Source organism: Astatotilapia calliptera, chromosome 14 (assembly GCF_964374335.1).
Source record: "Astatotilapia calliptera chromosome 14, fAstCal68.1, whole genome shotgun sequence".
Lineage (NCBI taxonomy): Eukaryota > Metazoa > Chordata > Actinopteri > Cichliformes > Cichlidae > Astatotilapia > Astatotilapia calliptera.
Window position 1 is genome coordinate 13,966,699 of NC_137435.1, and position 25,554 is coordinate 13,992,252.

General features: G+C 41.4%; 3 protein-coding genes across 3 annotated transcripts; all 3 read right to left on the reverse strand.

Moving 5' to 3' along the window:
- Window positions 1-3,786: 3,786 nt before the first annotated feature.
- On the reverse strand, window positions 3,787-7,622 carry LOC113036598 (vomeronasal type-2 receptor 26-like). Its single transcript, XM_080288738.1, has 2 exons — window positions 5,346-7,622; window positions 3,787-5,259 (listed from the first exon to the last, which is right to left on the reverse strand). The coding sequence occupies exons 1-2, from the start codon at window positions 5,422-5,424 to the stop codon at window positions 4,349-4,351; spliced, it is 990 nt and encodes a 329-aa protein (XP_080144864.1). The 5' UTR covers window positions 5,425-7,622; the 3' UTR covers window positions 3,787-4,348.
- On the reverse strand, window positions 7,354-9,170 carry LOC145420175 (vomeronasal type-2 receptor 1-like). The gene is made up of 3 exons (XM_080289104.1): window positions 8,148-9,170; window positions 7,887-8,066; window positions 7,354-7,635 (listed from the first exon to the last, which is right to left on the reverse strand). Exons 1-3 carry the CDS (start codon window positions 8,523-8,525, stop codon window positions 7,354-7,356), a joined length of 840 nt encoding a protein of 279 aa, XP_080145230.1. The 5' UTR covers window positions 8,526-9,170.
- An 8,942-nt stretch (window positions 9,171-18,112) lies between these two features.
- LOC113036599 (extracellular calcium-sensing receptor-like) lies at window positions 18,113-23,106 on the reverse strand. Its single transcript, XM_026193012.2, has 9 exons — window positions 22,997-23,106; window positions 22,422-22,716; window positions 22,194-22,280; window positions 21,796-22,065; window positions 21,372-21,578; window positions 21,020-21,295; window positions 19,408-19,635; window positions 19,199-19,322; window positions 18,113-19,111 (listed from the first exon to the last, which is right to left on the reverse strand). Exons 1-9 carry the CDS (start codon window positions 23,104-23,106, stop codon window positions 18,201-18,203), a joined length of 2,508 nt encoding a protein of 835 aa, XP_026048797.2. The 3' UTR covers window positions 18,113-18,200.
- Window positions 23,107-25,554: the final 2,448 nt, after the last annotated feature.

The window sequence follows — 25,554 nt, forward strand, 5'->3', positions numbered from 1 at the left end:
AGAACAGTTTTCACAATAACAGATGTTAACGGACAATCCTTAATCCATGTTGTGTGTCTGTTTTGGTGTGTGTGTGTGTGTGGGGGGGGGGGGGGGGGGGGGGCACCAAATTAGCCAGGACCCCCACTATATGTACCAGTCTGTGGTACAGCGTGGGCGACCGTGGCTCAGGGGATTGGGAATCGCATCTGTAACCGGAAGGTTGCCGGTTCGATCCCTGGGCTCTCTGTCCCGGTCGTTGTGTCCTTGGGCAAGACACTTTACCCTACTTGTCTACTGGTGTTGGCCAGAGGGGCCGATGGTGCGATATGGCAGCCTCGCTTCTGTCAGTCTGCCCCAGGGCAGCTGTGGCTACAACTGTAGCTTGCCTCCACCAGTGTATGAATGTGAGAGTGAATGAATAGTGGTATTGTAAAGCGCTTTGGGTGCCTAGAAAAGCACTATATAAATCCAATCCATTATTATTATTATTATATGTTGCCCAAATCCATCAGTCAATCTCATGTTCCATTTTCCCCAGACTCGTGAACAACACCCCGAGAATTAAATTAAATTCTTTCACTTGGGGTAGTAATTTGTCCCAGATGGAGTCAGCATTCCACCCTTTCCGGCTGAGAACTATGGTCTCTGACTTGGGGGTGCTGATTCTCACACCACTCCAGTGCAAGCTGGAGGTCACCCCCCGATTAAGCAAACAGTGCCACATCATCTGCAAAAAGTAAAGAAATTTTGAGCTGATTTTATATTCAGTTCAAAATTTCAATTTTTTAGTGCAATCTTCACATACTTTAACCAAAGCACACTCTTTGTGAAATCACCTGCTAATTATATTCACAGTATTCATTCACTGTGTCTTTAGGGATTCACTACATTAGCTTAGTTTACCTTGTGGCTGACTTGCTAGGAGCAGGACTGTGATGGTATCAGCCACACAGGGGTAAATTAGTCCATTTTTTACTTTATTAGTTTGCTTTGCAGTTTTCTTCATTAATCATTTGGTTAAACCTAACACTGGTATTATGAGGTGCACACATAGTAACATTGTGTGGTTTTTCTAAAATGTTTTGTTATATAAATTATGTTTCTCTTTCTTTGAGTTACCTGGGTTTGGGCGGTGGCTGTTTCCTGTCTGGGCAAAAGGCGTGGCTGAGGACTCTGGGAACAAAATGCCTGCTCAGCAGGACCAACCATGGGCTTACCAGGAGCCCCCTGCTCCTGGTAAGCCCATGGTAAGCCAGTGGTCAAGAGGATCAAATTGTAGTAGATGATACATGTGTTGGAAATCCTCCAGTCATAGGGGTTGTGGGTGAGCCGTCCTCTACAAATTCTATTGCAATCTCCAACGTCTTAGGCTTGTACAGAGTACCTATGGTAAGTTTTCTGCTTGACCATGTAACAGTTTTCATGGATTAATTTGATTTAATTGAAAATGTAAAATCATTTTATGAAAAAAATAATGCAGTCATGATGACAAAGTTAAGATATCTCTACGTGGATAGCTCCCCAATATACAGTCTGTATCTTTCACAGGTGAGTTATTTTGCCACATGTTCCTGCCTGAGTGACCGTCAAAAGTATCCATCCTTCTTTAGAACGATCCCAAGTGATGCTTTCCAGGTGAAAATTTGTCATCACAATTAAAATGGAAACGCAAAAGTCTGTTTCAATATCTGTGTAAAAGAAGAAAACACAAGGATGTGAAAATATTAGAAATAATAATATAATTAGTTTTGAGAATTACACTCTATTTAATATCTGTATTATCTCAGAGATTAAGGCTAAATTGCAATTATATTTAAATGCTGTATTGTGGATGATGAAAAAAAATATAACACGCCGAAAGTTTTCCTTTTCTTTTCGGTGCACTTACACGTTAATCTGTATTCACTTAGGTACGTGCAATGATCCAGATTCTAAAACATTTCGGCTGGACTTGGGCAGGTCTGCTCATCAGTGATGATGATTATGGACTTCAGCCAGATCCTTTCAGTCTTTCAGTCTCGGTCGTTGTGTCCTTGGGCAAGACACTTCGCCTGTTGCCTACTGGTGGTGGTCAGAGGGCCCGGTGGCGCCAGTGTCCGGCAGCCTCGCCTCTGTCAGTGCGCCCCAGGGTGGCTGTGGCTACAATGTAGCTTGCCATCAGCAATGTGTGAATGGGTGGATGGCTGGATGTGTAAAGCGCTTTGGGGTCCTTAGGGACTAGTAAAGCGCTATACAAATAGAGGCCATTTACCATTTTATTTTCTCTTATTGGGAAAAATGAATTGTGATACTGGAGATTGGAGTTGCTCACCATCAAGATGGTGCTGGAAGAATTACAATTGGCTGAGTGGAGACTGGCTTGAGGACACGGATTGGACGGACCAAACTCCCGAGAGGATGAATGCATGACAAGCCTTGTGGGCCCTTTTCTTTCTTTGCTTCATCTTCTCCATTATCTACAGACTTGGATCATTAAACCAGATGCTTTGTCCAGACCGTTCTCCTCCATGGATAACAAACCCGAAGATGAAACCATCCTACCTCCATCTTGTATCACTGGCTCTCTAACACTGGAAATCATGTCTTTAGAGGATGCTTAGAGGAAGGAACCGGATCCAAGCGGTGGACACCCCAACCAGCTCCACGTGCCCTGCATCCTCTTGAAAAATATTCATTGGGTACTTACAGCAAGATTTTTGTGTCTTTCATACCAAATCTTTTCTTCACAATCTGTTCTGGTGACCCGCTTTAATGACAGAAATCTGAGAATATGTCCTTGCCTGTTCACAGAATAAACCTTCCAAAACCCTGCAAGAAGGTTTGTTGAGGCCTCTTCCCACTTCAAGCTAACCTTGGTCTCATGTAGCCTGAAACATGAGTTATACTTACCACCATTAACCGGTTTTCCAAAGCAGCCCATTTTGTTGCTCTCCTGAAGCTTTTGTCCATCATCAAAACAGCCCAGCTCCTCATTAAACATGTCTTCTGACTTCATGGCATTCCCAGTGATGTCGTGTCTAATATTGACCCTAAAGGTACATCTCCAGTATGGAAGGAGTTCTGTTCAGGGCATGAGCTCAGGTTAGTTTATCCTCTGGTTTCCATCCACAGAGAAACACAGCGTATAAAACAGGAGCTAGAATTCGTACTCTGCTGCATTGCCTGTAGAATACAATCCACCTGGAGGGGAATAAGGTGGAATATGGCCATAACACGATGACATCCTCAGCCACGGGTCTGTCACTGTTTGAGGCATCCTTTGGCTACCAAACTACTCTCTTCCCCTCTGCTTGAGGGTGAACTAATGGTGCCCTCAGCACAGTATCATTTCCACAGGTGTTGCTATCTATGGAAAGCAACCTAATCTGAACTCCTGAGAACCGGAGATCAAAATAAACGTGTAGTCGATCATAATCGAACTCCTGCACCAGCCTATCAACCAGGTCAAAAGGTTTGTTTTTCCACAGAGAACATTCCCCTCCACATGCAATCAAAGAAACCCAATTTCACCAAACATCTTGAAGTTGTTTCTGGCTCTCTGCCTCATCTCTCTCCTTATCTCTTTGTCTGCGTGCGTGCGTGTGTGTGTGTGTGTCTGTGTGTGTGTGTGTGTGTGTGTGTGTGTGTGTGCGAGTGTGTATTCCGTGTACTTTGAGTACTTTGAGTTTTGTGCATTGTCTGGACTTTTCATAGGTTCCTGCCTTTTGGTTTCTACATAACACTGGATGTACACTCATCTGTCACTGATGACTTTGTTAGTGCCTCTTCTTAATTGGCTGGTCACAGGAGCACGTTAAGTTTGGGAAGACACTCTAGAAAAGTGTTGGAGAGCTATGTGTGTCTGGGAGCCTGGCATTGTCACTACTCTTAAGTTCTGATTGTCGCACATTTTGAACTGAGAACAAACTGCACTGAAGTTTGAAAGTTGAGACCTGTATTTGAGTCCTGCCCGAGTTGTTTTCATGAAATGATCAGCATGGTTTTGATCACCATCAGTTCAAGACAGACCAAATATACAAGAATATAGAGTAAAACTGCTAAATGAATCCAACTTGAAAGCTTAGTTTATTAAAATAATTTCAATTACATTTATCTTCCTTAATAGGTTAGTTTTAGAGTGGAGGGTAACAAAGTTAATGCCTATCTTTGAAAAGTCTGGTTGCTTTGTATGTAAACTGCATTGTAAAAGAACAACAGCAAAAAAGACTGAATAACTTTCTTTAACATTTAACATTTTTCAATTACTTCTTTATTTAATATTTGGTCTATACTGTGCAATATATACAACACACACACACACACACACACACACACACACACACACACACACACACACACACACACATATTGACATAAACTGAAAATTTTATGACACAATCCCACGGCCCATAACAGCTTTCTTTGTGTTCATCTCTGGTCTCAACAGGATTATGTAACATTTGGGTCCAAACAGTGTGATCAAGAGTCCAAAACTTGAAGCAAGAATGGCAAACACCTCCACTGCATCTGCAAGATTTCCTGGCGAGCTGATATAAGCAGGAACAAAGGCCACCCACACAGCACAGAAGATCAGCATGCTGAATGTGATGAGCTTGGCCTCATTAAAACTATCAGGGAGATTCCTCACCAGGAATGCAATTAGACAACTGAGGAAAGCCAGCACACCAATATAACCCAATAACACTGCAAAACCAACAGTGGACCCAACTGCACACTCATACACTATCTTATCATTGTGGTATTGGGTATTTTTATGTGGAGCTGGAGAGGAAGAGACAAGCCAGGTAGTGCAGATGGCTGCCTGAATAGATGTAAGAAACAGAACTGTTCCTCTCTGCTGCATTGCACCAAACCACTTCAGACTGGTTCCCCCTCCTGGCTTGGAGGCTTTGAACACAGCCAGAACAACCATGGTTTTTACCAGGATGCATGAGACACAAAGCACAAAGCTGATCCCAAATGCTGCGTGTCTGAGTTGGCATGTCCACATCCTGGGTCGTCCAATGAACAAAAGTGAACACAGGAAACACAACTTAAGTGACAACAATAGCTGGAAACTAAGTTCTGAATTGTTGGCACGTACTATAGGTGTTGTGCGATGGTAGATAAAGATCCCCAGAACAACAGCACATATAAATGTTCCCAGTAAAGAGGTTGCTGTCAAACAAATACCCAAAGGGTCATGATAGGAGAGAAACTCTGTCTTCTTAGGAACACAGTAATCACGCTGTGGGTTTGACCAAAAATCCTCTGGACAACTGGTGCACTCCAAGGAGCCTGACAAAGAGGGGTTGATGGTTAAATGCATCCTATATTTCACAGAAATTAAATCAATTATGTCATACAGAAAGATAAACACCCACTGCTCTTGTTAGTGATTTTTCCCTCAGAACAAGGGATGCAGTCAAAACAGCATTCGGGCTCTCTCTTCCTTCTCACCATGTGGGTACCAGGAGGACAACTCTCACTGCATACTGATCGAGGTGGCTATTGGACATAAAAAATAAATATTTATTGCCTGCTACAATTCTATATACTGTAAATGTCAAATAAAAACATATCTAACCTTTTTGGATTCAAAGTTCCAGAAGATTTTGCCTTCATCAAGTATGAGTTCTTCACCTTTGAAAGCTGACCTTTTGACCTCACCTACATTTTGAACTTTAGTGCTTCCATCAGGGAGCCACAACCAGTTAATAACATCATAAATTGGTACCACATCACCATTCTCATCAAATGACACTTGATCGCCAGATGGAGTGGTGAAGTTTACCTTTTCCATGTAATAAACAAGCTGTTTAAAAAGGACATAGAATAATTAAATTACTTTTTGCACCAAAAGTAATTATAAAGCAAATGATTTATTCAAAGGTGGTGTGTAAAATTATATCACACCTGCCAAGGCTCCAGTGACTGTAAAGTGGCACAGCTGTCCCCACTAAAAGGCCCTCTTCCTGGCTTGCACCGCAGCATATCATCAAGGGAATGTGCAAGAGCATAAACGGCTTTGTACACATTATACTCAGGCCTCAAGTTGGAAATGTCCAAGTACTCAGTGTCAACATTTCCTAGATCTTCCTGTCCAGTGCATATTGCACCCCCACCTTCCAGCCAGCCTGCTGGAGCTGGAGCAAATCTGCACTGAAATGTAAATTCCCAAAACTGATTCACCTGAAATATATTGAAAATTATTTGCTACACGTGATGAAAATATATATTTGTTGTGACTATCACTATCACTATGAGCTGTTCGCACTTAAGTAAAAAGCACAATCACTTCATGCGGATACCCTTTCGGAGCCAGCTGCGGTCGCAAGGCTGGAGCCGAACAAAAACACCCTGATAACGACTGCGTTTAGTCTGTTCCTTCCTATTCCATGTAAGGCCACCTGGGTTGGCTGGAAGACTGTTTACTTAGCCTAGCAGGGTGAAGGACACTTTCTCAGCTGAACTCTGGACACGCACACACATACATATACACTGATATGCACACACTCATCCCCCCCCCCTTTCCAAACGCCTTCAATGCTTGTTGCCTCTTGGGAACACGGCGGTTCTGAGCCCGCGCTGGAATGGTAGCGCTGGGCAGGATGGCTGCTGTGGTTGCTTCGGATTACTCCTCACCCCCCACCCGACCCTGTGGCTTGTCACGTGTTCCATAATGTTGTGTCGTGGACATTTATGTGCTTTTTTGTGCAGAGGAGTTTTTTTGTTTCCTGTTCTCATACTGTCCTCCCAGGAGCCCAGTATGAGTAGAGGTCTCTCTTGTACTTTCCCATTTCAGTGTTTTTTTTTCTTTAAGGCTGCTGATCTCTGAGCTTTATCCCCATGTGATGTCTGTGTTATGTGTGTAAGGTAAGGGGGGGGGGGGTCCTATTTCACTGCAGGGCAAACTGCACGTGACGAATAAAGCCTTGATTGATTGATTGATTTGATTGATTGAAAGGGTTCAACTCTCACCATGCTATTTCCGTAGCTACTGTTGTGATGTAGATCAGGACGTATTTGTAACAGGAATTCCCTGAGCCCTGGTATTTCTCCTCGACGAATGGTGATACCCAGTGTACCACCCAGGTATGGCATAAAGTGAGGTGTTTGGAGCACAGCAGATTCTGCCCAGGCTTCACTGGCTATCCATTGTAGGCCAGTCACATTTTGCCTTACTACCTGTGAATTAAATTAGACCAAATCTATGAAATGATACTATAAGTAGAACTTCTTTAGTGGCATTATTATGCCAATGAGGCAGCTATTCATCTTGTAAATAAAATTTATGTAATTATTTTCTGTACCAATTCAAATAATGATGTAATACGTGTTTTACATGATATGGTGATTCAGACTTTTGTAACTAGTAATAATTAAAGTGTTTTAAAGCCAAACCTCTTCCATCAGGCTTATCATACGACTAGGAATTTCAAAGACAATGACAACTCGAGCTGTGGATTTTTTCATCACATCAACAATCCTCCTGAGTTCATCTGTGTCTTTGTCCCAGGGTAAAACCTCAGTGTAGGCCAGGCAACCTTCACCAGACACACTCAGCTCAGACTGAAAGGATCTGGCTGCATGAAGCCCATAATCATCATCAATCACAAGCAGACCTGCCCAAGTCCAGCCGAAGTGCTTTAGAATCTGAATCATTGCACGTACCTAAGTGAATACAAATGAAAGGGTAAGGGCATTAAAAAGATTTAAAATAAAACTTTTCAGTGTATTATGTGTTTATCAGCCTTCACAGAACCGCATATATATATACGTATATAACTGCAATTTAGCTTTTTCTCTGAGATAATACAGAAATGGAGTGTAGTTGTTAAAAATAATCATATTATCATTTCAAACATTTTGATATCCTTTTGTGTTCTCCCCCTTTACACAAATATTGTCTTCTTCAAAAATACTTTTGTGTTTCCATTGTTATTTTGGTGACAAATGTTTACCTGGAAAGCATCACTTGGGATCGTTCTAAAGAAGGATGGATACTTTTGACGGTCACTCAGGCAGGAACATGTGGCAAAATAACTCACCTGTGAAAGATACAGACTGTATATTGGAGAGCTATCCACGTAGAAATATCGTAACTTTGTCATCATGACTGCATTATTTTTTTATTCATAAAATGGTTTTACATTTTCAATTATATCAAACTAATCCATGAAAACAGTCACATGGTCAAGTAGAAAACTTACCATAGGTACTCTGTACAAACCTAAGACGTTGGAGATTGCAATAGAATTTGTAGAAGATGAATCACCCACAATCCCTACAACTGGAGGATTTCCAACACATGTATCATCTACTACAATTTGATCCTCTTGACCACTGGCTAATGACAGTGCTCCCCGGAATCCAATTCCAAGTTCAAGGCAGTTATCATAAAGAGTGTATCCCAGAGTCACATTTGGTAGCAGGTTTGTGTTTCTGTTGATCTCATCAATAGCAAACGCCATGGTTTGTGCGAGCTTAAATCCTAGGACATACACACTAAGACAAGAAAAAGTTATTATTGAATAAACAACAAGATTTTTAAAATGTAACATATGTTGCAAAATTACTAATATTATAAACAATTAAGAAAATTCAACAATAACAATTAAATGTATTGTTTAACATTAATAAAAGCAGCTGCATTTTTCAAGATACATGCATTTATTTCCGAATGGCATAGTTATTTTAGATACAAAATATTTTCTTTGAATTAAGTTTGATAGTTTTTCTTTTTCTTTTTCTTTTTTTTTTGTAGTTTTTTTCCGTCATTGTTACCCATGGCAAGTAGGCTGTTGTGGCTGTGAGGTAAAAGACAGATCAGAAACACTTGAAAAGTGGACTTGAAACAGTCCCCCCAGAACCACATCTCCAGTCTTGTGCATCTCATTTAGATGAAACTGTCCCTGTAGCTGACAGGAAAAAGAAAACTGAGGAGATGATACACTAGTAGTAACACAGGAATACAGTAAAACAAGCATGACTAAATTGTTATGCAAAGATGAGCACATGGCAGCTTTCTGCATTTTTTACACCAGTCATTAAGTTTTATTGTTTGCCATTCTCTTTTATTGACATGCTGTGTTGTTTAGTTTTGCACACCACCCATCAGAGAAGAAGGCGGAGCATACTTTTCATTTGAGATTGCTTCAAGCAACCTTACCAATCAAGGGACTTAAAAGAAGAATACCAAGAATTCATGCTTAATGTCTCAACAAGGCCATATTAAAAACTTCTATCCATATTTGAATTGAAACAGAAAACACAATAGTTGAGTGGGCAACAAAAATATATGAAAGCGAAGGAGGGTAAAGGGACCACTCTTGGTTTTGATAAGTTTATGTTCCTTCTAATCATAACCCATATCCACTGTCATTCTTTATGGGAGTGCCGAAGTCTAGAGTTCTAAGATGGGGACACAGTCCAGCTCCTCCCTAGGGCACCTCCTGCAACAGACGAGCCCACAAGAGGGCAGACCCATTTTTATCTCTTCAAGCTGCACCTGACCAGTCTCTGTTGATTAAGGTCCAGCCATTAGGCACACTCCCGTAAACCCCTTAGCATTATTTGGTATTGAGATAAAACATGTATTGCATTTTTAGGTCTATGTATGTGACTCACAAAAGGAGTTGACTTGGAAGTGAACAACTGGGACTTTTATTGCCTCAGTACAACTCATAAACACATACAATCACAATCAACCAAGTTTGTACACTAATAGTGCTTTTTTGGGTGAATAGATGTAAAAAAAAGAAAGAAAAGTTTGTCTTGGACTTTGCTGAAGCTCTCTTAAATGAATAAAACAAATTAAAGTCTTCCCATCCTAAAGTTAGAAGTTTCCAATCTGAATTGTCCTTTAAAGTTTGTTGAAATCCATACTGTTAGGGACGTGTCAATGTCCAGACCCTATTGTCTACTACCTGGGTAGGACTAATAGTGCATAAGGCATATCTGAAATCCAAGTTATTGCTTGAATCAGTTCTTCTGAGAATTCCCATATTCTGATTGCATGGCTGGCTACACCATTTCACAATCATCCATTTTTTAAAATCTATTTTTATTATAGTTTACAACATTGCAACTTGTACTTGTCAATGTTCACAAGTAGGACAGTTACAGGAACCGCAATGCAGAAATGTAGATTAAAATAAGAACTGCAATTACGAAGCACAAAACAAAACTAGGAAGCAAAACAAAACCCAAGCAAGCAAACAAACAGACAACAACAAACAAAAACAAAACAAAACAAAAACAAAAGCTTTATGTAATATTAAATAACATGTGACAAACTTAGTGTTAGGAGGTGGTGGGTAGGTGTATTGTTGTTGTTTTGGGTTTTGTTTTCCTTTTTGGTTATAGGTAGGCGAGGCGGGGCTTGATGGCATTCCAACACACCTGCGACGCATCGGACGTCATCTGTGAGCGCTTTTAGGGAGCAGAGTCACGGACGTCTGGTGCCGGAGTATTGTCGCTGTCACAAGTGGTAACGAGTTAGCACAGGCTGCATCTGTTGATTTTACGCTATGGAGCTGTATGTTTTAAAGGATCCACGTTTCGCCTACTTTTCTTTGTCTTAGCCTGTTCCATCGCCTGCCCACCTACCTAGGATTTTGTGTTGACTATTGTGGATCCGCGACGGAGTGCTACGTACCATCAGGCGGCGATCACCGCAGCGACTGTGGTTTGGGTGGTCAAGTAAGCTCTCCAACTCTCTCCGTCCACTTGTGTTTAACGTTCGGCTATCAACGGTATGTCATAAGCCCTGTTTTGTTCCCTGTTGTCAGGTAGCTCCGGTGCGTCTGCTGCCTACCTGCATGCTTCGACTCCGTCTCATCGCCTCGGTGTTTATCTCCTGGCACATTTTTAGTTATCACTGTACATAGCCCCTTCCCTTGTAAATATTCCCCTTACTCGTGTATATAAAAACTTGCATCACAAACTATTCTGCGTCCGTGTGTGTTTCTGCCACGTAATCCATCTGTGTAATCCAGCACACCTAACACTTAGCCATAAATGAACAAAACGAGACAGACCTATGCTAAATTATTGAAACAGTAAAGCATGTATGGGTCGCCAACGCTCAATAAACAATTCTCTCTGAATCCGCAGAGCATATGTTATTTCCTCCATCTGGTAAATTTCTCTTACTTTATCAATCCACATATTATATGAAGGTGGGTCAGGATTCAGCCATTTAATAGTGATACACTTTAGTGCTGCTGTAAGCAAGATTCTTAAGAGATACTTTTTATTGTTTCCCGCAAAACAATTTGGCAATACTCCTAAAATGGCTAGCTGTTGGTCTTTTGTTAATGGTTGTTGGAAAACTGTATTGAGAACTTTAAATATGTCATTCCAAAGTGAACAGATTTTTGGGCATGACCAGAATATACCGTATTTTCACGACCATAAGGCGCACTTAAAAGTCTTAGATTTTCTTCAAAAAGTACGGCGCACCCTATAGCGCAGTGCGCCCTGTGTGTTGTAATGAGGACGTAGTAGAGAACACCATGAGAACGCTAAAGGGTGAAGTGTGGCCGAGTTGGAGGAAAGACTCGAGCGGTGGATCATCGAGCAAAGAACGAGCGGGAGAAGCGTTTCGACGGTCACCATTCGGCTAAAAGCAGTTTCACTTTCACTTTTTATGAAACGGTGCCATTTTTCCATCAGGACCAGAACTACGGTAGCGCAGCAACTTCCAGCGGATTATAAGGAAAAGCTGGCCATCTTCCGCTCCTACTGCAGCAAACACATCGGCGACAAAAACATCCAGCCCAGCCACATCACTAACATGGACGAGGTCCCGCTCACTTTTGACATCCCGGTGAGTCATACTGTGGAGAAGAAGGGGACCAGCACGGTAGCGATACGCACAACGGGGTATGAAAAGTCTTCTTTTACTGTTGTGCTTGGCTGCCATGCTAATGGACAGAAACTGCCACCTATGGTGATATTTAATCGAAAGACTTTGCCTAAAGAGAAGTTTCCAGCAGGAATCATCATTAAGGCAAATGAAAAGGGCTGGATGGATGAGGAAATGATGAAAGAGTGGCTGAGGGAGGTGTATGTAAGGAGACCAGGTGGTTTTTTCCACGCATCACCATCGCTCTTAATCTGTGACTCTATGCGTGCCCATCTCACAGCCGATGTGAAAAAACTAGTGAAACAAATGAACTGTGAGCTTGCTGTCATTCCGGGAGGCCTGACAAAGGAACTCCAACCCTGGACATCGGTGTGAACCGCCTGTTCAAAGTAAGGCTGCGAGCGGCCTGGGAGCGATGGATGACCGATGGAGACCACAGTTTCACCAAGAGTGGAAGGCAGCGCCGGGCGAGTTACGCCACAATTTGCCAATGGATTGTACATGCTTAGGCTAACATGTCTGCTGGCACTGTTGTTCGAGCTTTCGCAAAAGCCGGCATCATTTCCGAGGAGCCGCACGGCACGGAAAGTGACTCTGACGGTGAAGGAAGTGAACCTGGCATGTTTGATGGAGATTTAGCGCAGCTGTTCAATTCAGACACAGAGGATGAGGACTTCCATGGGTTTGATGATAAAAATGTGAGTACCAAACTTTGTTTTGCTCCTGCTTTATTTTTAAATATGCACACTTGTATGCTTGTGTGTTGTTGATGATGATGATTACCGGTAATAGAAATGTGAGTAAGGTACCAAACTAAGGTTTGCTCCCGCTTTATTTTTAAATACGCATACGGTACTTGTATGCGCCCTATAATCCAGTGCGCCTTATGTGTGTGTTAAATACAGTAATGGCACACATAACTGAGACTGCGCCTTTTTTTTTTTTTTTTTTTTTTCTTCGCCTGTCCCGTTTGGCTCTTTTTCCATCAGAATTATTGTCTAAAGGCAAAGAAAGATGCCCAACGGATTTACTTTACCAAATTGACCATCCCAGCCTTGCCGTAATGGTCCATTTGATTCACCATTTATTGTTTACTTTATTTTCACTTACTGAATACGGGACAGACTTGACTGGGGGAAAGAAAGAGGGTAAGAGAAACAGCTGAGAAGAGGGACGGGGGAGAAGGGCAAAAAACAAAAACCAACAGAATGAGCAGAAAAAAAAAAAGAAATAAAAAATGCATATATCAATCACCTGGATCACCAAGAGGATCCCAGGTGTCGTCTGAGATTTGAGTGCCAGTCTCAGCTTCCCACCTTGCCTTAATATTCAAAGTTGCATTTGTATTGAAACTCATAAATGCGTTATAAAAATTACTGATTAATTTTGGGGAGGAATTACTTTGAAATATTTTTAGAAATAGTTCCTCAATGGATGAGGGTTCCAAAACTTGCCTCCATTGTTTATGTTTTGTTAAAAAGCTTCTTAGCTGCAGAAATCTAAAAAAGTCAGAAGAAGGAAGCCGAAACTGACCTCTCAACTGTTTAAAGGAGCTCAGGTGCCCATTCCTCACAACAACATTTTCTGTTCTTAACAAGAGATCATTAGCTTCTTTTCCTAGTCAATGACTCATACCACATCACGAGAGAGCTACAGAATCTGTGAGATGTCGTCTTTCAGACCAGAGGGCGTGTCTGTTTACGTGCTGTCAGGTGAGACGAGCTAAAGAGCTTTATCTGCTCTCATTTGCTGTTTTAGCTGTTTGGTGGTTGTTGAAATAGTTGTGAGCTTTAACCTGAGATTCTGGGGTTTCTGGGAAAATACATTTATATTTAAAATTCAGTTCAGGATATAATTAATCAATATTGCAAAAATATCAAGCTAAAATCACTTTGAATCAGGAAATCCATCCTAAATAATCACTGTTTACAATGAAAAGTGCCATTTTCATCCTTACATCTTAACAACTAAATGTACCTTAATATACAGTGCAAATACTTAAAAAAAAAAAAACAACCCTAGCCTGGCTTTTTAAGAATGAACCTTTTTAATATAAACGGTGAAAGTACCTATATTTAATTACCTCCCCCTACTGTGATATGGCTAGGGGGCATTCTCATAGCTGAGGTTTCTGAGCTTAATCGGCTAGTAAAATACATTATCTAAGCTTAGATCTCACGGGAAGGGACAGACAATGCTTCCTGTGCACAAGACGCAAGGTCATAAACGCAAGACAGCCTGACAGCACTCCCGTGTGATAATAATAAGCAATAGCTTTAAATGACGAAAAGGGGTTTGTAGCCTTGTATTTCACATGGGTTACACTCATCAATGGTGATGACATAGTACCTGATGCTCTTTATTTGATGCTGCTAATGTGTCAATAAACAGAGTATTACACTGCTCAAAAAATTAAATAAACAATAATTTGAAAACAGATCAGATCTCACTGGGGGAAATTTAGGGGGAAACTTAGAAGTTGAGGCTGTCTCCCCACTGACCTTAACATTAGTCTATTGAAAGATCGAATGAGCAACACCAGAGACTTCAGTTGATAGAACAGGTGGAAACACAAAACAGTCACTAAGAGGAGCATCATGGTTAGCAGTCTCTGAACTAGGAACAACTAGGAGCACGGGGTCTAGTGGCACAGCAACAAAACAATCAGTCTCTGACCCTGTTAGCTTAGCAGTGGTTGGTCCAAAATCAAAATGCTCAGGCTGAGCATGAGAAAAACAGTCACTTTCACTCACCAACAGGGTTTTCTCAGCATGATGGTGGTGTGAACGCCACTTCCTCCAGGAAGAAGGAGGAGGCGTATTGGGCCACAAATCCTCCGGAGGGTTGTGCTCCGAATCCTCCGGTGGGCCAGGCTGAAAATCCTCTGGCACGCCGTGCTGCGGCTGCTGCTCTGGGCGAATGTGCATGACCTACAGACCCTTGCGGCAGGTTAAACCTACACGCGTTTATTTCAAATCCTTGCGGCGGATTAGACCAAAACAGTGTTTTCTCACCAGCAGAGAAGGCAGATCTAGTGGGGTGACCCCAGTGAGGAAGACCTGGTGACCTGGTGAATGGGAATCACCCTGATGGCAAGGATCGAAAGTGAACTCAGTAGTTCTATAGCCCAGCTTCAAACCCGGAAGTGTCACAGAACTGGGTCTGGGACCCAGTGTGTTTTGATTAGTTATATATTTGGATTTGTTGGTTTTCATGGTTTTGATTCTCATTATTGTTTTCTGCTTATGTTATATTCTTAGTTTCTAGTCCTTAGGTTTCTGTTACCTCGCTTTCACTGTGTTCCACGTTTCATGTTCCATGTTCCCATTCCCTCGCCACTCCCTGGTGTATTTAAGCCCTGTGTTTTCAACTGTCCATTGTCGCGTCATTACCCTTTCTGTGCTGTGTGTTTCCTCTGAGCTCCTAGTTTCCGTTGTTACTCGACAACTCCTCTACTCTCTACTACTTCTCGTTCCTAGTTTTCTAATTTCCAGTCATGTTTTCTTTCGTGTATTTTGTATTCAAGTTTTTTATAGGGTAATAAAAGCTGCCTCCTTTAGTTCATCCCTACGTGTCGTAAGTCCTGCCCTGCATTTGGGTCCTACATCCTGCCTGCCATAAAGCCAAAAAGCTGGAGGGTCAGGTGAAACTAGATCTTCAACTTTAAGCCACAAGCCACCCAGCACAAGAGGAACAGAAGATAAGGGAGTCATTCTGTGGGTATGAGGTAGCATATTTGATTTCAGGTAAGGGGAGATAATTAAACTGAAGGTATGTAGTTGTCCCTTTACATAGAGCACCATCCAACCAACCATCCAATGTTTGTCAGAAGCCAGCATGGTGCGCAACAGTCAGCATAGAAAACAAGACCTTCCTCTCCCCAGTCACTTGCTTAAGTTCATCCATGGGGATTCTGAACCATTCACTGGCAAACACTGGTGAGTTTGCCAATGGAGACCTAAATTATTCAGAAAAGGCTTGGGGAAAAGAGTTGTCTTAATATGAAACCAAAATTGAGTTCTTTGGTATCAACTTGAACCGCTTTGAGAAGAGAAATGCTGAGTATGACCCAAAGGACACCACCCCCACATTCAAGCATGGCTCTGAAAACATATTTTGGGCTGTTTTTCTGCTCAGAAAGATATGATGCATGGGTGCATCTGGTTACTCTAGAGGGTTAAGATCATGAAATGTCTTAGCCACTCTTCAGACCTAAGTAACATAGAAAATCTGTGGAGGGCTCTGAAAACTTTGAACCTAAAGGATTTAGAGAATTCCTGTAAAGAGAAGTAGGGCAAAATCCCTCATGACATGTGTGCAAACCTGGTGACTGACTACAATAAACATTGTACTACAGTGATTGCCAACAAATGTTTTTCCATCAAGCCCTCGTTCATGGGGATCAAATAGTCCTTTTTGTCCTTTTACTTAGTGTCATAGGGCAGCACGGTGGCACGGTAGTTAGCACTGTTGCCGCACAGCAAGAAAGTCCTGAGTTCAATTCCACCATCAGGCCAGGGTCTTTCTGTGTGGAGTTTGCATGTTCTCCCCGTGTTTGCGTGGGTTCTCTCCGGGTACTCCGGCTTCCTCCCACCGTCCAAAGACATGCAGCTTGTGGGGATAGGTTAATTGGATAATCCAAATTGCCACTAGGTGTGAATGTGAGTGTGAATGGTTGTCTGTCCTTGTGTGTTAGCCCTGCGACAGACTGGCGACCTGTCCAGGGTGTACCCCGCCTCTCGCCCTATGACAGCTGGGATAGGCTCCAGCGCCCCCCGCAACCTTGAAAAGGAGAAGCGAATGGATGGATGGATGGACTTAATGTCATGCAAATCAATAAATAAAATCTAAAAAAAAAATACAAATTAAAACATCCTAAAATGAAGCTCTCTGTCCCTTGAATCCTAAACAGCACTATCATAAAGCAGCTGTCTCTGCTCGCCTTTCTGTAAAAGTCCCTGCACACCACTTCTACACAACAATGTAACGTTGACAATATAAGAGAACAGTAAAGTATATGAAGTGATTTATGATTTAAATAATTTAACAAATGCTTCTTGACCATTTTGATTGTACATATTTTATTTGACGTTTCCAGTTGATTTTATAGTCTACAAAAAAATCTGGTATACTCTCTATCTCTGTTTATCATCACATTTACTTCCATGCCTGTCCTAGAATTTCCAATTATCATAAATTTTGTTTTGCTTAAAATCAGTGATAATTTCTTTTATCTAACAATCATTCTAGTTGAGTCAAATTTTGTGAGGATCTCCAAAAAGTGCTGTTTATGCTCTCCATGACATAAAACGTGTCATCCAAAAATAAATTGAACTGTAATATATCTAATGCTCTACATCATTTTATACAACATCATGAGTTTTGGGCCCAATATTTACCCATGTGCACCTTCCCAACCAATGCCTTGAGGGAACCTTTTTGTGATTTGGTGCTATATAAATAAAATTGAATTGAATCAAATTGAATTGAAGTTGATAAAAGCTCTGGCTGTGTACTTTCTTTGATCAATACAATGTTTTGTGTTTATGTGTGTAGCCAGTCTCTATTATGTGAACGACGATGTCATTTTATACAAAATCGTAAGTTTTGGGCCCAATATTTACCCAAGTGGCCTTCACAACCAATGCTCAAACATTTTGATGAATGTTTACCCATCTTCATAATTTGTTGCTTGTTGTTTAAATAACTATTCACCTCTCTAATGGCATTTCCAATTTATTAAATAATATCTGGTCAATTGCATCAAAAGCTTTTTTCAAGTTTCAAGTTTCAATGTATTATTGTAGGGTCTGCCTTACAATATAAAGGCCTTGAGGCAACCTTTTTGTGATTTGGCGCTATATAAATAAAATTGAATTGAATCAAATTGAATTGAAGTTGATAAAAGCTCTGGCTGTGTACTTTCTTTGATCGATACAATGTTTTGTGTTTATGTGTGTAGCCAGTCTCTATTATGTGAACGACGATGTCCACTGTATGCAGGATGGTGAAGGTGGAACATCCCCCTCTGATGTATTTTTAATAAATTAAGTCAAAGCTTATGAGAATATAGAAATTTCTTGGAAGATGCAATAAACACAAGTCAGTATATGTTTATAGGAACAATATTTAATTTCAATTTGTTCTATTTTTCAACTGTATCATGAAAAACAATTAAGGTAGAATGAATCAAGATATCTGCACATTTGCAGTCATTTAACACCAGCACAGACATTTAAAAGGAATATTAACTTTGATAACTATGATAACTAACTTGATAACTATTAACTATGATTTTTATTATTTTTTTCTGTCTGTACTACAAAGAGATAATGTGCTTTTCTTTCTTTTGAAATTAGTTGACTTTTTATGAACCAATGCCACGGGCCATAACAGCTTTCTTTGTGTTCATCTCTGGTCTCAACAGGATTATGTAACATTTGGGTCCAAACAGTGTGATCAAGAGTCCAAAACTGGAAGCAAGAATGGCAAACACCTCCACTGCATCTGCAAGTTTTCCTGGTGAGCTGATATAAGCAGGAACAAAGGCCACCCACACAGCACAGAAGATCAGCATGCTGAATGTGATGAGCTTGGCCTCATTAAAACTATCAGGGAGATTCCTCACCAGGAATGCAATTAGAAAACTGAGGAAAGCCAGCATGCCAATATAGCCCAATAACACTGCAAAACCAACAGTGGACCCAACTGCACACTCATACACTATCTTGTCATTGTGGTATTGGGTGTTTTTATGTGGAGTTGGAGAGGAAGAGACAAGCCAGGTAGTGCAGATGGCTGCCTGAATAGATGTCAGAAATAGAACTGTTCCTCTCTGCTGCATAGCACCAAACCACTTCAGACTGGCTCCCCCTCCTGGCTTGGAGGCTTTGAACACAGCCAGAACAACCATGGTTTTTACCAGGATACATGAGACACACAGCACAAAGCTGATCCCAAATGCTGCATGTCTCAGTTGGCATGTCCACAGCCTGGGTCGTCCGATAAACAGCAATGAACAAAGGAAACACAACTTAAGTGACACTAATAGCTGGAAACTAAATTCTGAATTGTTGGCACGTACTATAGGTGTTGTGCGATGGCAGATAAAGATCCCCAGAACAACAGCACATATAAATGTTCCCAGTAAGGAGGTTGTTGTCAAACAAATACCCAGAGGGTCAAAATAGGAGAGGAACTCTGTCTTCTTAGGAATACAGTGGTCACGCTGGGGGTTTGACCAAAAATCCTCTGGACAACTGGTGCACTCCAAGGAGTCTGATACAAAAGGGAACATTGGTGAAATGCACATTATTCTTCATAATATTGAAATTAAATATGTCATGCAAAAACAAAAATACGTACTGGTCTTATTAGTAATTTTCCCTTCAGAACAAGGGATGCAGTCAAAACAGCACTGGGGTTTCCCCTTCTCTCTCACCATGTGGGTACCAGGAGGACAGCTCTCACTGCATACTGATTGAGGTGGCTATAGGATGAAATCAAATATTAGCCTTTACACTGATATATACTAGACATGTGGCAAAAGTTAAATCTAAAAAAACATATCTAACCTTTTTGGATTCAAGGTTCCAGAAGATTTTGTCTTCATCAAGTATGAGTTCTTCACCTTTGAAAGCGGACCTTTTAACCTCACCCACATTCTGAACTTTAGTGCTTCCATCAGGGAGCCACAACCAGTTCATCACATCATAAATTGGCAATGCATCACCATTCTCATCAAATGACACTTGATCTCCAAACGGAGTGGTGAAGTTTACCCATCTTAAGTAATAAACCAGCTGTTAAAAAGGGATGCATAACAAGTAAATTACTTACTCAGCTGTAACTTTCCAGCTGCCAGCCACACATACACAACAACGACAACAACTTCAGTCAGGACCCAGTACAGACTTAAATGCAATGGAGGCGTGATGAGCTGCTGCAACTCTGGTGTGTCAGCCTCCCTGCAGTGGCGCCACAAATCATGCCCCGCCACATACCCCCATGGCTTGACTGAGGCTGGGGAGCCATCCAGCTGACCCCTCCTACCACACACACATACTCGCACGAGTAGGTGAGGAAATCAATCACAACCGGTGGCGTCCCCAGCCCATGCCCCAGCGACATGGATGTTTGAATCTGTGGGCTCACTGTGGGGCATGCGGTGTGGCGCAGCAGGTGTGGACCAGACTCACCCTGGGGACCAGCATGCTGCCAGAACAGATCAGACACCAGCCACTCACATGCGGTCGAGGGACGTCAGTAAGGGCAGTGGTGGTAGTGGTAAGGACCCGATCTAAGCTGCCAGACTCTCTATCAACTGCATCCGGCAGTGGGATCTGTCCTACAGCTGTTTCAACTGCCGGTGAAACATCGCTACCTGCTCCCTCTGTGTAGCCGGGAGCTTGGCCACCACAACCTGGCTGGCCCGGTCGCGGTTCCACCATGCCCCAATACTGGGTTTTGATACCACTGTAAACGATGCATAGCTGACCCGACCACATTGTCACACTTTTATTTCTAGTTTCTGTTTTTATAATACTCAGCTGCAGCTTTTCCAGCTGCCGGCTGCCACAATGACAATAACTTCTGTCAGGACCCAGTACAGACTTAAATGCAGAGGAGGCGTGATGAGCTGATGTCAGCCTTCTGGCAGCAGCGCCACATACCATGCCCCGCCCCCATCCCCCCGCCCCCACCCCCACCCATTATTAAATAAAGAAATCTATATTACATCGCTAGTAATGCTTTATAAATACAAGCTTCTGATCTAAATATATTAACTGCTAATTTTTTGTGGGTGTCAGCATACCAAACTAACTCAATTGACTCAGACCCGAAGTTCTTCAAATGAAAAGTCAAAACTTTATTTACAATCACCATGTAAAATATATCCAAAGTGTGGGGGTTGGGATATCCAGGGATCCATGGATAGGAGGGGGAAAAGGTCCATACAGAGCGTCTTAATCACACACGCCATGCACCTTTCCAGTGTCACTAGATTAAATGTCACTCCACAACTCCACAACTCCGAAACTGGGAGTGTGTAAAATCCATTTAAGTCACACCAGCTTTTGGATAGTCAACATTATCACATATTATTTAGTTCTATGTGGTAAATTCTATCCTGAAAGTAATTATAAAGCAAAGAATTTATAAACAGAATGTAAAATGATATCACACCTGCCAAGGCTCCAATGACTGCAAAGTGGCACAGCTGTTCCCACTGAAAGGCCCTCTTCCTGGCTTGCACTGCAGCATGTCATCAAGGGAATATGCCAGTGCATAAACAGCTTTGTACACATTATACTCAGGCCGCAGGTCGGAAACGTCCAAGAATTCATTGTCCACATTTTCTAGATCTTCCTGTCCGGTACATATTGCACCTTCACCTTCCAGCAAGCTTGCTGGAGCTGGTGCAAATCTACACTGAAATGTGAATTCCCAAAACTGGTTCACCTGAAATAATTTTTTATTGTTTTTTACAAGCGATGGAAATTGTTCCAACTAGTACATTAAAAGCTTAAACTCTCACCATACTATTTCCATAGCTGTTATTGTGATGTAAATCAGGACGTATTTGTAACAGGAATTCCCTGAGTCCTGGTATCTCGCCTCGACGAATAGCGATACCCAGTGTACCACGCAGGTATGGCATAAGCTGAGGTGTTTGGAGCACAACAGCTGCTGTCCAGGCTTCACTGGCCATCCATTGTAGGCCAGTTACATTTTGCCTCACTACCTGTGAATTAGATTACACCATATTCTATGAAAAGATATTGTAACTATAACTTGATTAGTGACATTATCATGCTATTTAAGCTATTATTCACCTTTAAATGAATTCTGAATGTACAGTTTTCTGTAATCATTCAAATAATGATGTAATAAATGTTTTACACAATACAATGATGCAGACCTTTGCAATTAATAATAATTGGATTGTTTTAAAGCCAAACCTCTTCCATAAGGTTTATCATGCGACTGTAATGTTCAAAGACAATAACAACTCGAGCTGTGGATTTTTTCATCACATCAACAATCCTCCTGAGTTCATCTGTGTCTTTGTCCCAGGGCAAAACCTCAGTGTAGGCCAGGCAACTTTCACTTAATAGACTCAGCTCAGATTGAAATGATCTTGCTGCGTGAAGTCCATAATCATCGTCACTGACAAGCAGACCAACCCAAGTCCAACTGAAATGCTTCAGAATCTGAATCATAGCACGTACCTAAGTGTAAGTGCATAGACAAGAACAATTTTCCACATGATTATTACACCTTTATGGTGGCAAATTAGCTTTGTTCATAACCAAAACATCTTTGTCGACAACAAAAACAATTGTTGACAGATTTTCACCTGGAAAGCATCACTTGGGATCGTCCTAAAGAATGATGGGTATTTTTGATGGTTACTCAGGCAGGAACATGTGGCAAAATAACTCACCTGAAAGATACAGACTACAGATTGTACCGATATTGATGTAGAGATGTCTTAACTTTGTCATGTTACTTCAAGTGTCTTTAAATTTGCAATTAAATTAAAATAATCCAAGAAAACTGTTACATGGTTGAGCAGAAAACTTACCATAGGTACTCTGTACAAACCTAAGACGTTGGAAATGGCAATAGAATTTGTAGAAGATGAATCACCCACAATCCCTATGACAGGAGGATTTCCAACACATGTACTATTTAATATAATTTTCTCTTCTTGACCACTGGCCATTGACAATGCTGCACGAAATCCAATTCCAAGCTCAAGGCAGTCATCATACAGAGTGTACCCCAGAGTCACATTAGGTAGCAGGTTTGAGTTTCTATTGATCTCATCAATAGCAAAGGCCATGGTTTGTGCGAGCTTAAATCCTAGGGCATAAACACTAAGAGAAGAAAAATTTAACTGAAAAATATATTTTCATCAAGATACTTTACTGCAACATGTGGCAAAATTACTTATTATTAAAAAACATTATAAAACAATTAAGGAAACTGAATAACAACGATTAACAAGCTATTTTCATGACAAACAATATAGATGCACCAAGATACATGCATTTATCCTGAATGATAATAAATCAGAAAGTACAGTTACTACTATTACAATCTCATATTTCCTTTGCACTAATTTCCATTTCCCTTTTTCCCACCAGCCTTACTTACCCATTGCAAGTAGGTTGTTGTGGTTTTGAAGTAAAAGACTGAATAGCAACACTTGAAAAGAAGTGGATTTGAAACAGTCCTCCTAGAACCACATCACCAGCCTTGTACATCCCATTTAGATCAAACTGTCCCTGTAACTGACATGAGAGAGAAAACTGAGAAGAGGATATAACCAAAGAAAAGTAAGAAGATAGCAAAACAAGCAAGAGCAAACTGGTTTGTAAAGAAGAGGCCATAACAGCTCTCTGATTTTCTGAGCTCAGTCATTAGGTTTTATTTCAATGCCTTTGTCTTTCATTGACTTTTTGTGTTGTTTAGTCTTGCACACCACCCGAGAAGGAGAAGTGTGGGCGGGGCCTAAAAGAGTTGAAATTGTTTTTGTATTTTGTATCCATATGAAGTTAAGTACTACTGTGAGTCAATTAGATATCACCCCCCCCCCCCCCCCCCCCCCCGGCCTACACACACACACACACACACACACACACACACACACACACACACACACACACACTTAAGGATTGACATCATAAAATTTTTATTTGTGTTTTATTATTTACTTATTTTTATTCATTATTTCATTTATCGAGTGACATAAAGCAAGAATGAAGACCACAACATTTACAGTCTTATTTCATACATAGCAAGGTTCATGCTCAAAAACTCCATATTAAAAACTTCAAGTCCAAATATGAATTGAAACAGAAAATAAAACCATTTAGAGTGTCGAAAAAATTTAGTTGCTTTTTAAGAAGCTGAGTGTAAAGGGCAAGAGGAGACTGGAAAAGTTTGTGGATGGGGAAGACTATCCTGATGGATGTCAAAGGGATGGTTGATTTCAGAAGGACAACCTTCTAGGTAGAACAGGGGAGAGGAATCTCTTTGAAAGTTGAGCAGATGTTCAGTAGTAGTGATGAAAAGCCATTTGAAGCTAAACCAGATGCACTCAGGCAGCCAAGGTGCTGAGTGCGACAGAGACCGTCAATGGCAAGGCAGGGCACATGGCTACAGATAAAGTGGTCTAGCAGAGGACCAGCAATGAGGATGAACCCTTCTGGTGGCTGATTTTTAAGCTCTGGAGGCAACACTTGTGGCCAGTGGAGAGAGCGGTGTTTCAGGTGGTCAAGTAGTAGAAAGGCTCACAGCAAAATAGAGTAGGTAAGTGGCCTGATGTGAAGGCAGAGTTACATATAGGTGATGGATGGGTCCATTCACGTGGTTAAACTTGTGGCAAGCAGAGAAGGCATATGTTCTCATGGGGGTAACCCCAGTGAGATCAACCTGGTGGCCAACAGTAAATTGGAATCACTCTAGTGGCCAGGATGGAAAGTGAAGCCAATTGTTCTGTAGCCCAGCTTCAAACCTGGAAGATTAAACAAGGCTGAGAAGTGGCCAGACCGCTGAGGTCAAATACAAAGTACAAAGATTTTTCCAGGCAGCTCAGGTTCTAATGTTGGAAAGGATGTCAGGATATAAGACTGCGGGAACACAACCTGAGCCTGAAATATTATTCGAGATTATCTTGGGGCCAGCTCAGGCATAGAAACTTAGGCTATAAGGACAACCTCAAACAAAGAAGGCCCAAATTTAGCCAGTACACAAAAGACACAAGACATAGTTTCAATGAATTGGTACCAGGGAAACTGCCACAGGGAAGACAGCAGAAAGGGGGGATTCGCACAGGAGTAAGCTAATCATCACACAGTAAAACAGTTGTCTGTGGAAGACTGGGGACTCCCATCGTTTTAAAGCATATTTCTATTATGAGTTAAAAGTGCAATAGAAATACATTTGACTTATGAAACATGAAACTCTGACAGAGTTCCTGGAGTAGCCAGCACAGGATCGGGACACCCAGTCACAGGAGAGGGTAGCTTGTGTACCAGAAAAAAAAACTCAGGATACACAATCTCAGGCCTAGCTAGCTTAAACGTATATTAAACGTACATTCTCAGTTTTGGGTACCTGCCACAGAGAAAACATGGAGCAGCTCAGCAATGTGTCAAAAAAGGACAGCAATGCTTCCACTAAATGCCACCACGAAATTCTACCACCCCCCACATTCAACCATAGCTGTGGAAACATCATAAATTGGGGGTGTTTTTCTGATAAGAAGATATGGTGTGTAGACACATTGGTTGAGTCTAGAGGGTTAAGGTCATGAAGTGTCTTAGCCACTCTCCAGAATAAGTTCTAGAGAAAATGTGGAGAAAGCTGAAACCTCTGAACCTAGATGAGTGAGGCAAAATCCCTCATGACATGTGTGCAAACCTGGTGACTGACTACATTGTACTACTGTGATTGGCAACAAGGGTTTTTTCCACCAAGACCTAAGCCATGGGGATCAAATACTTTTTTCACTCAGTGACATCAGAATCAGAAATCAGAATCAGAAAGGGGTTTTATTGCCAAATGTTGAGCAGGTTTACAACATTAGGAAATTGCTGCGGTGCTTCAGTGCAAACATAGTGTCATAAATAGCACTTAAATAGTGTCATAAATAGCACTTAAATAGACATGAAAAAATAAAAGTAGGGATAAGAATTAAAAGTGCTACG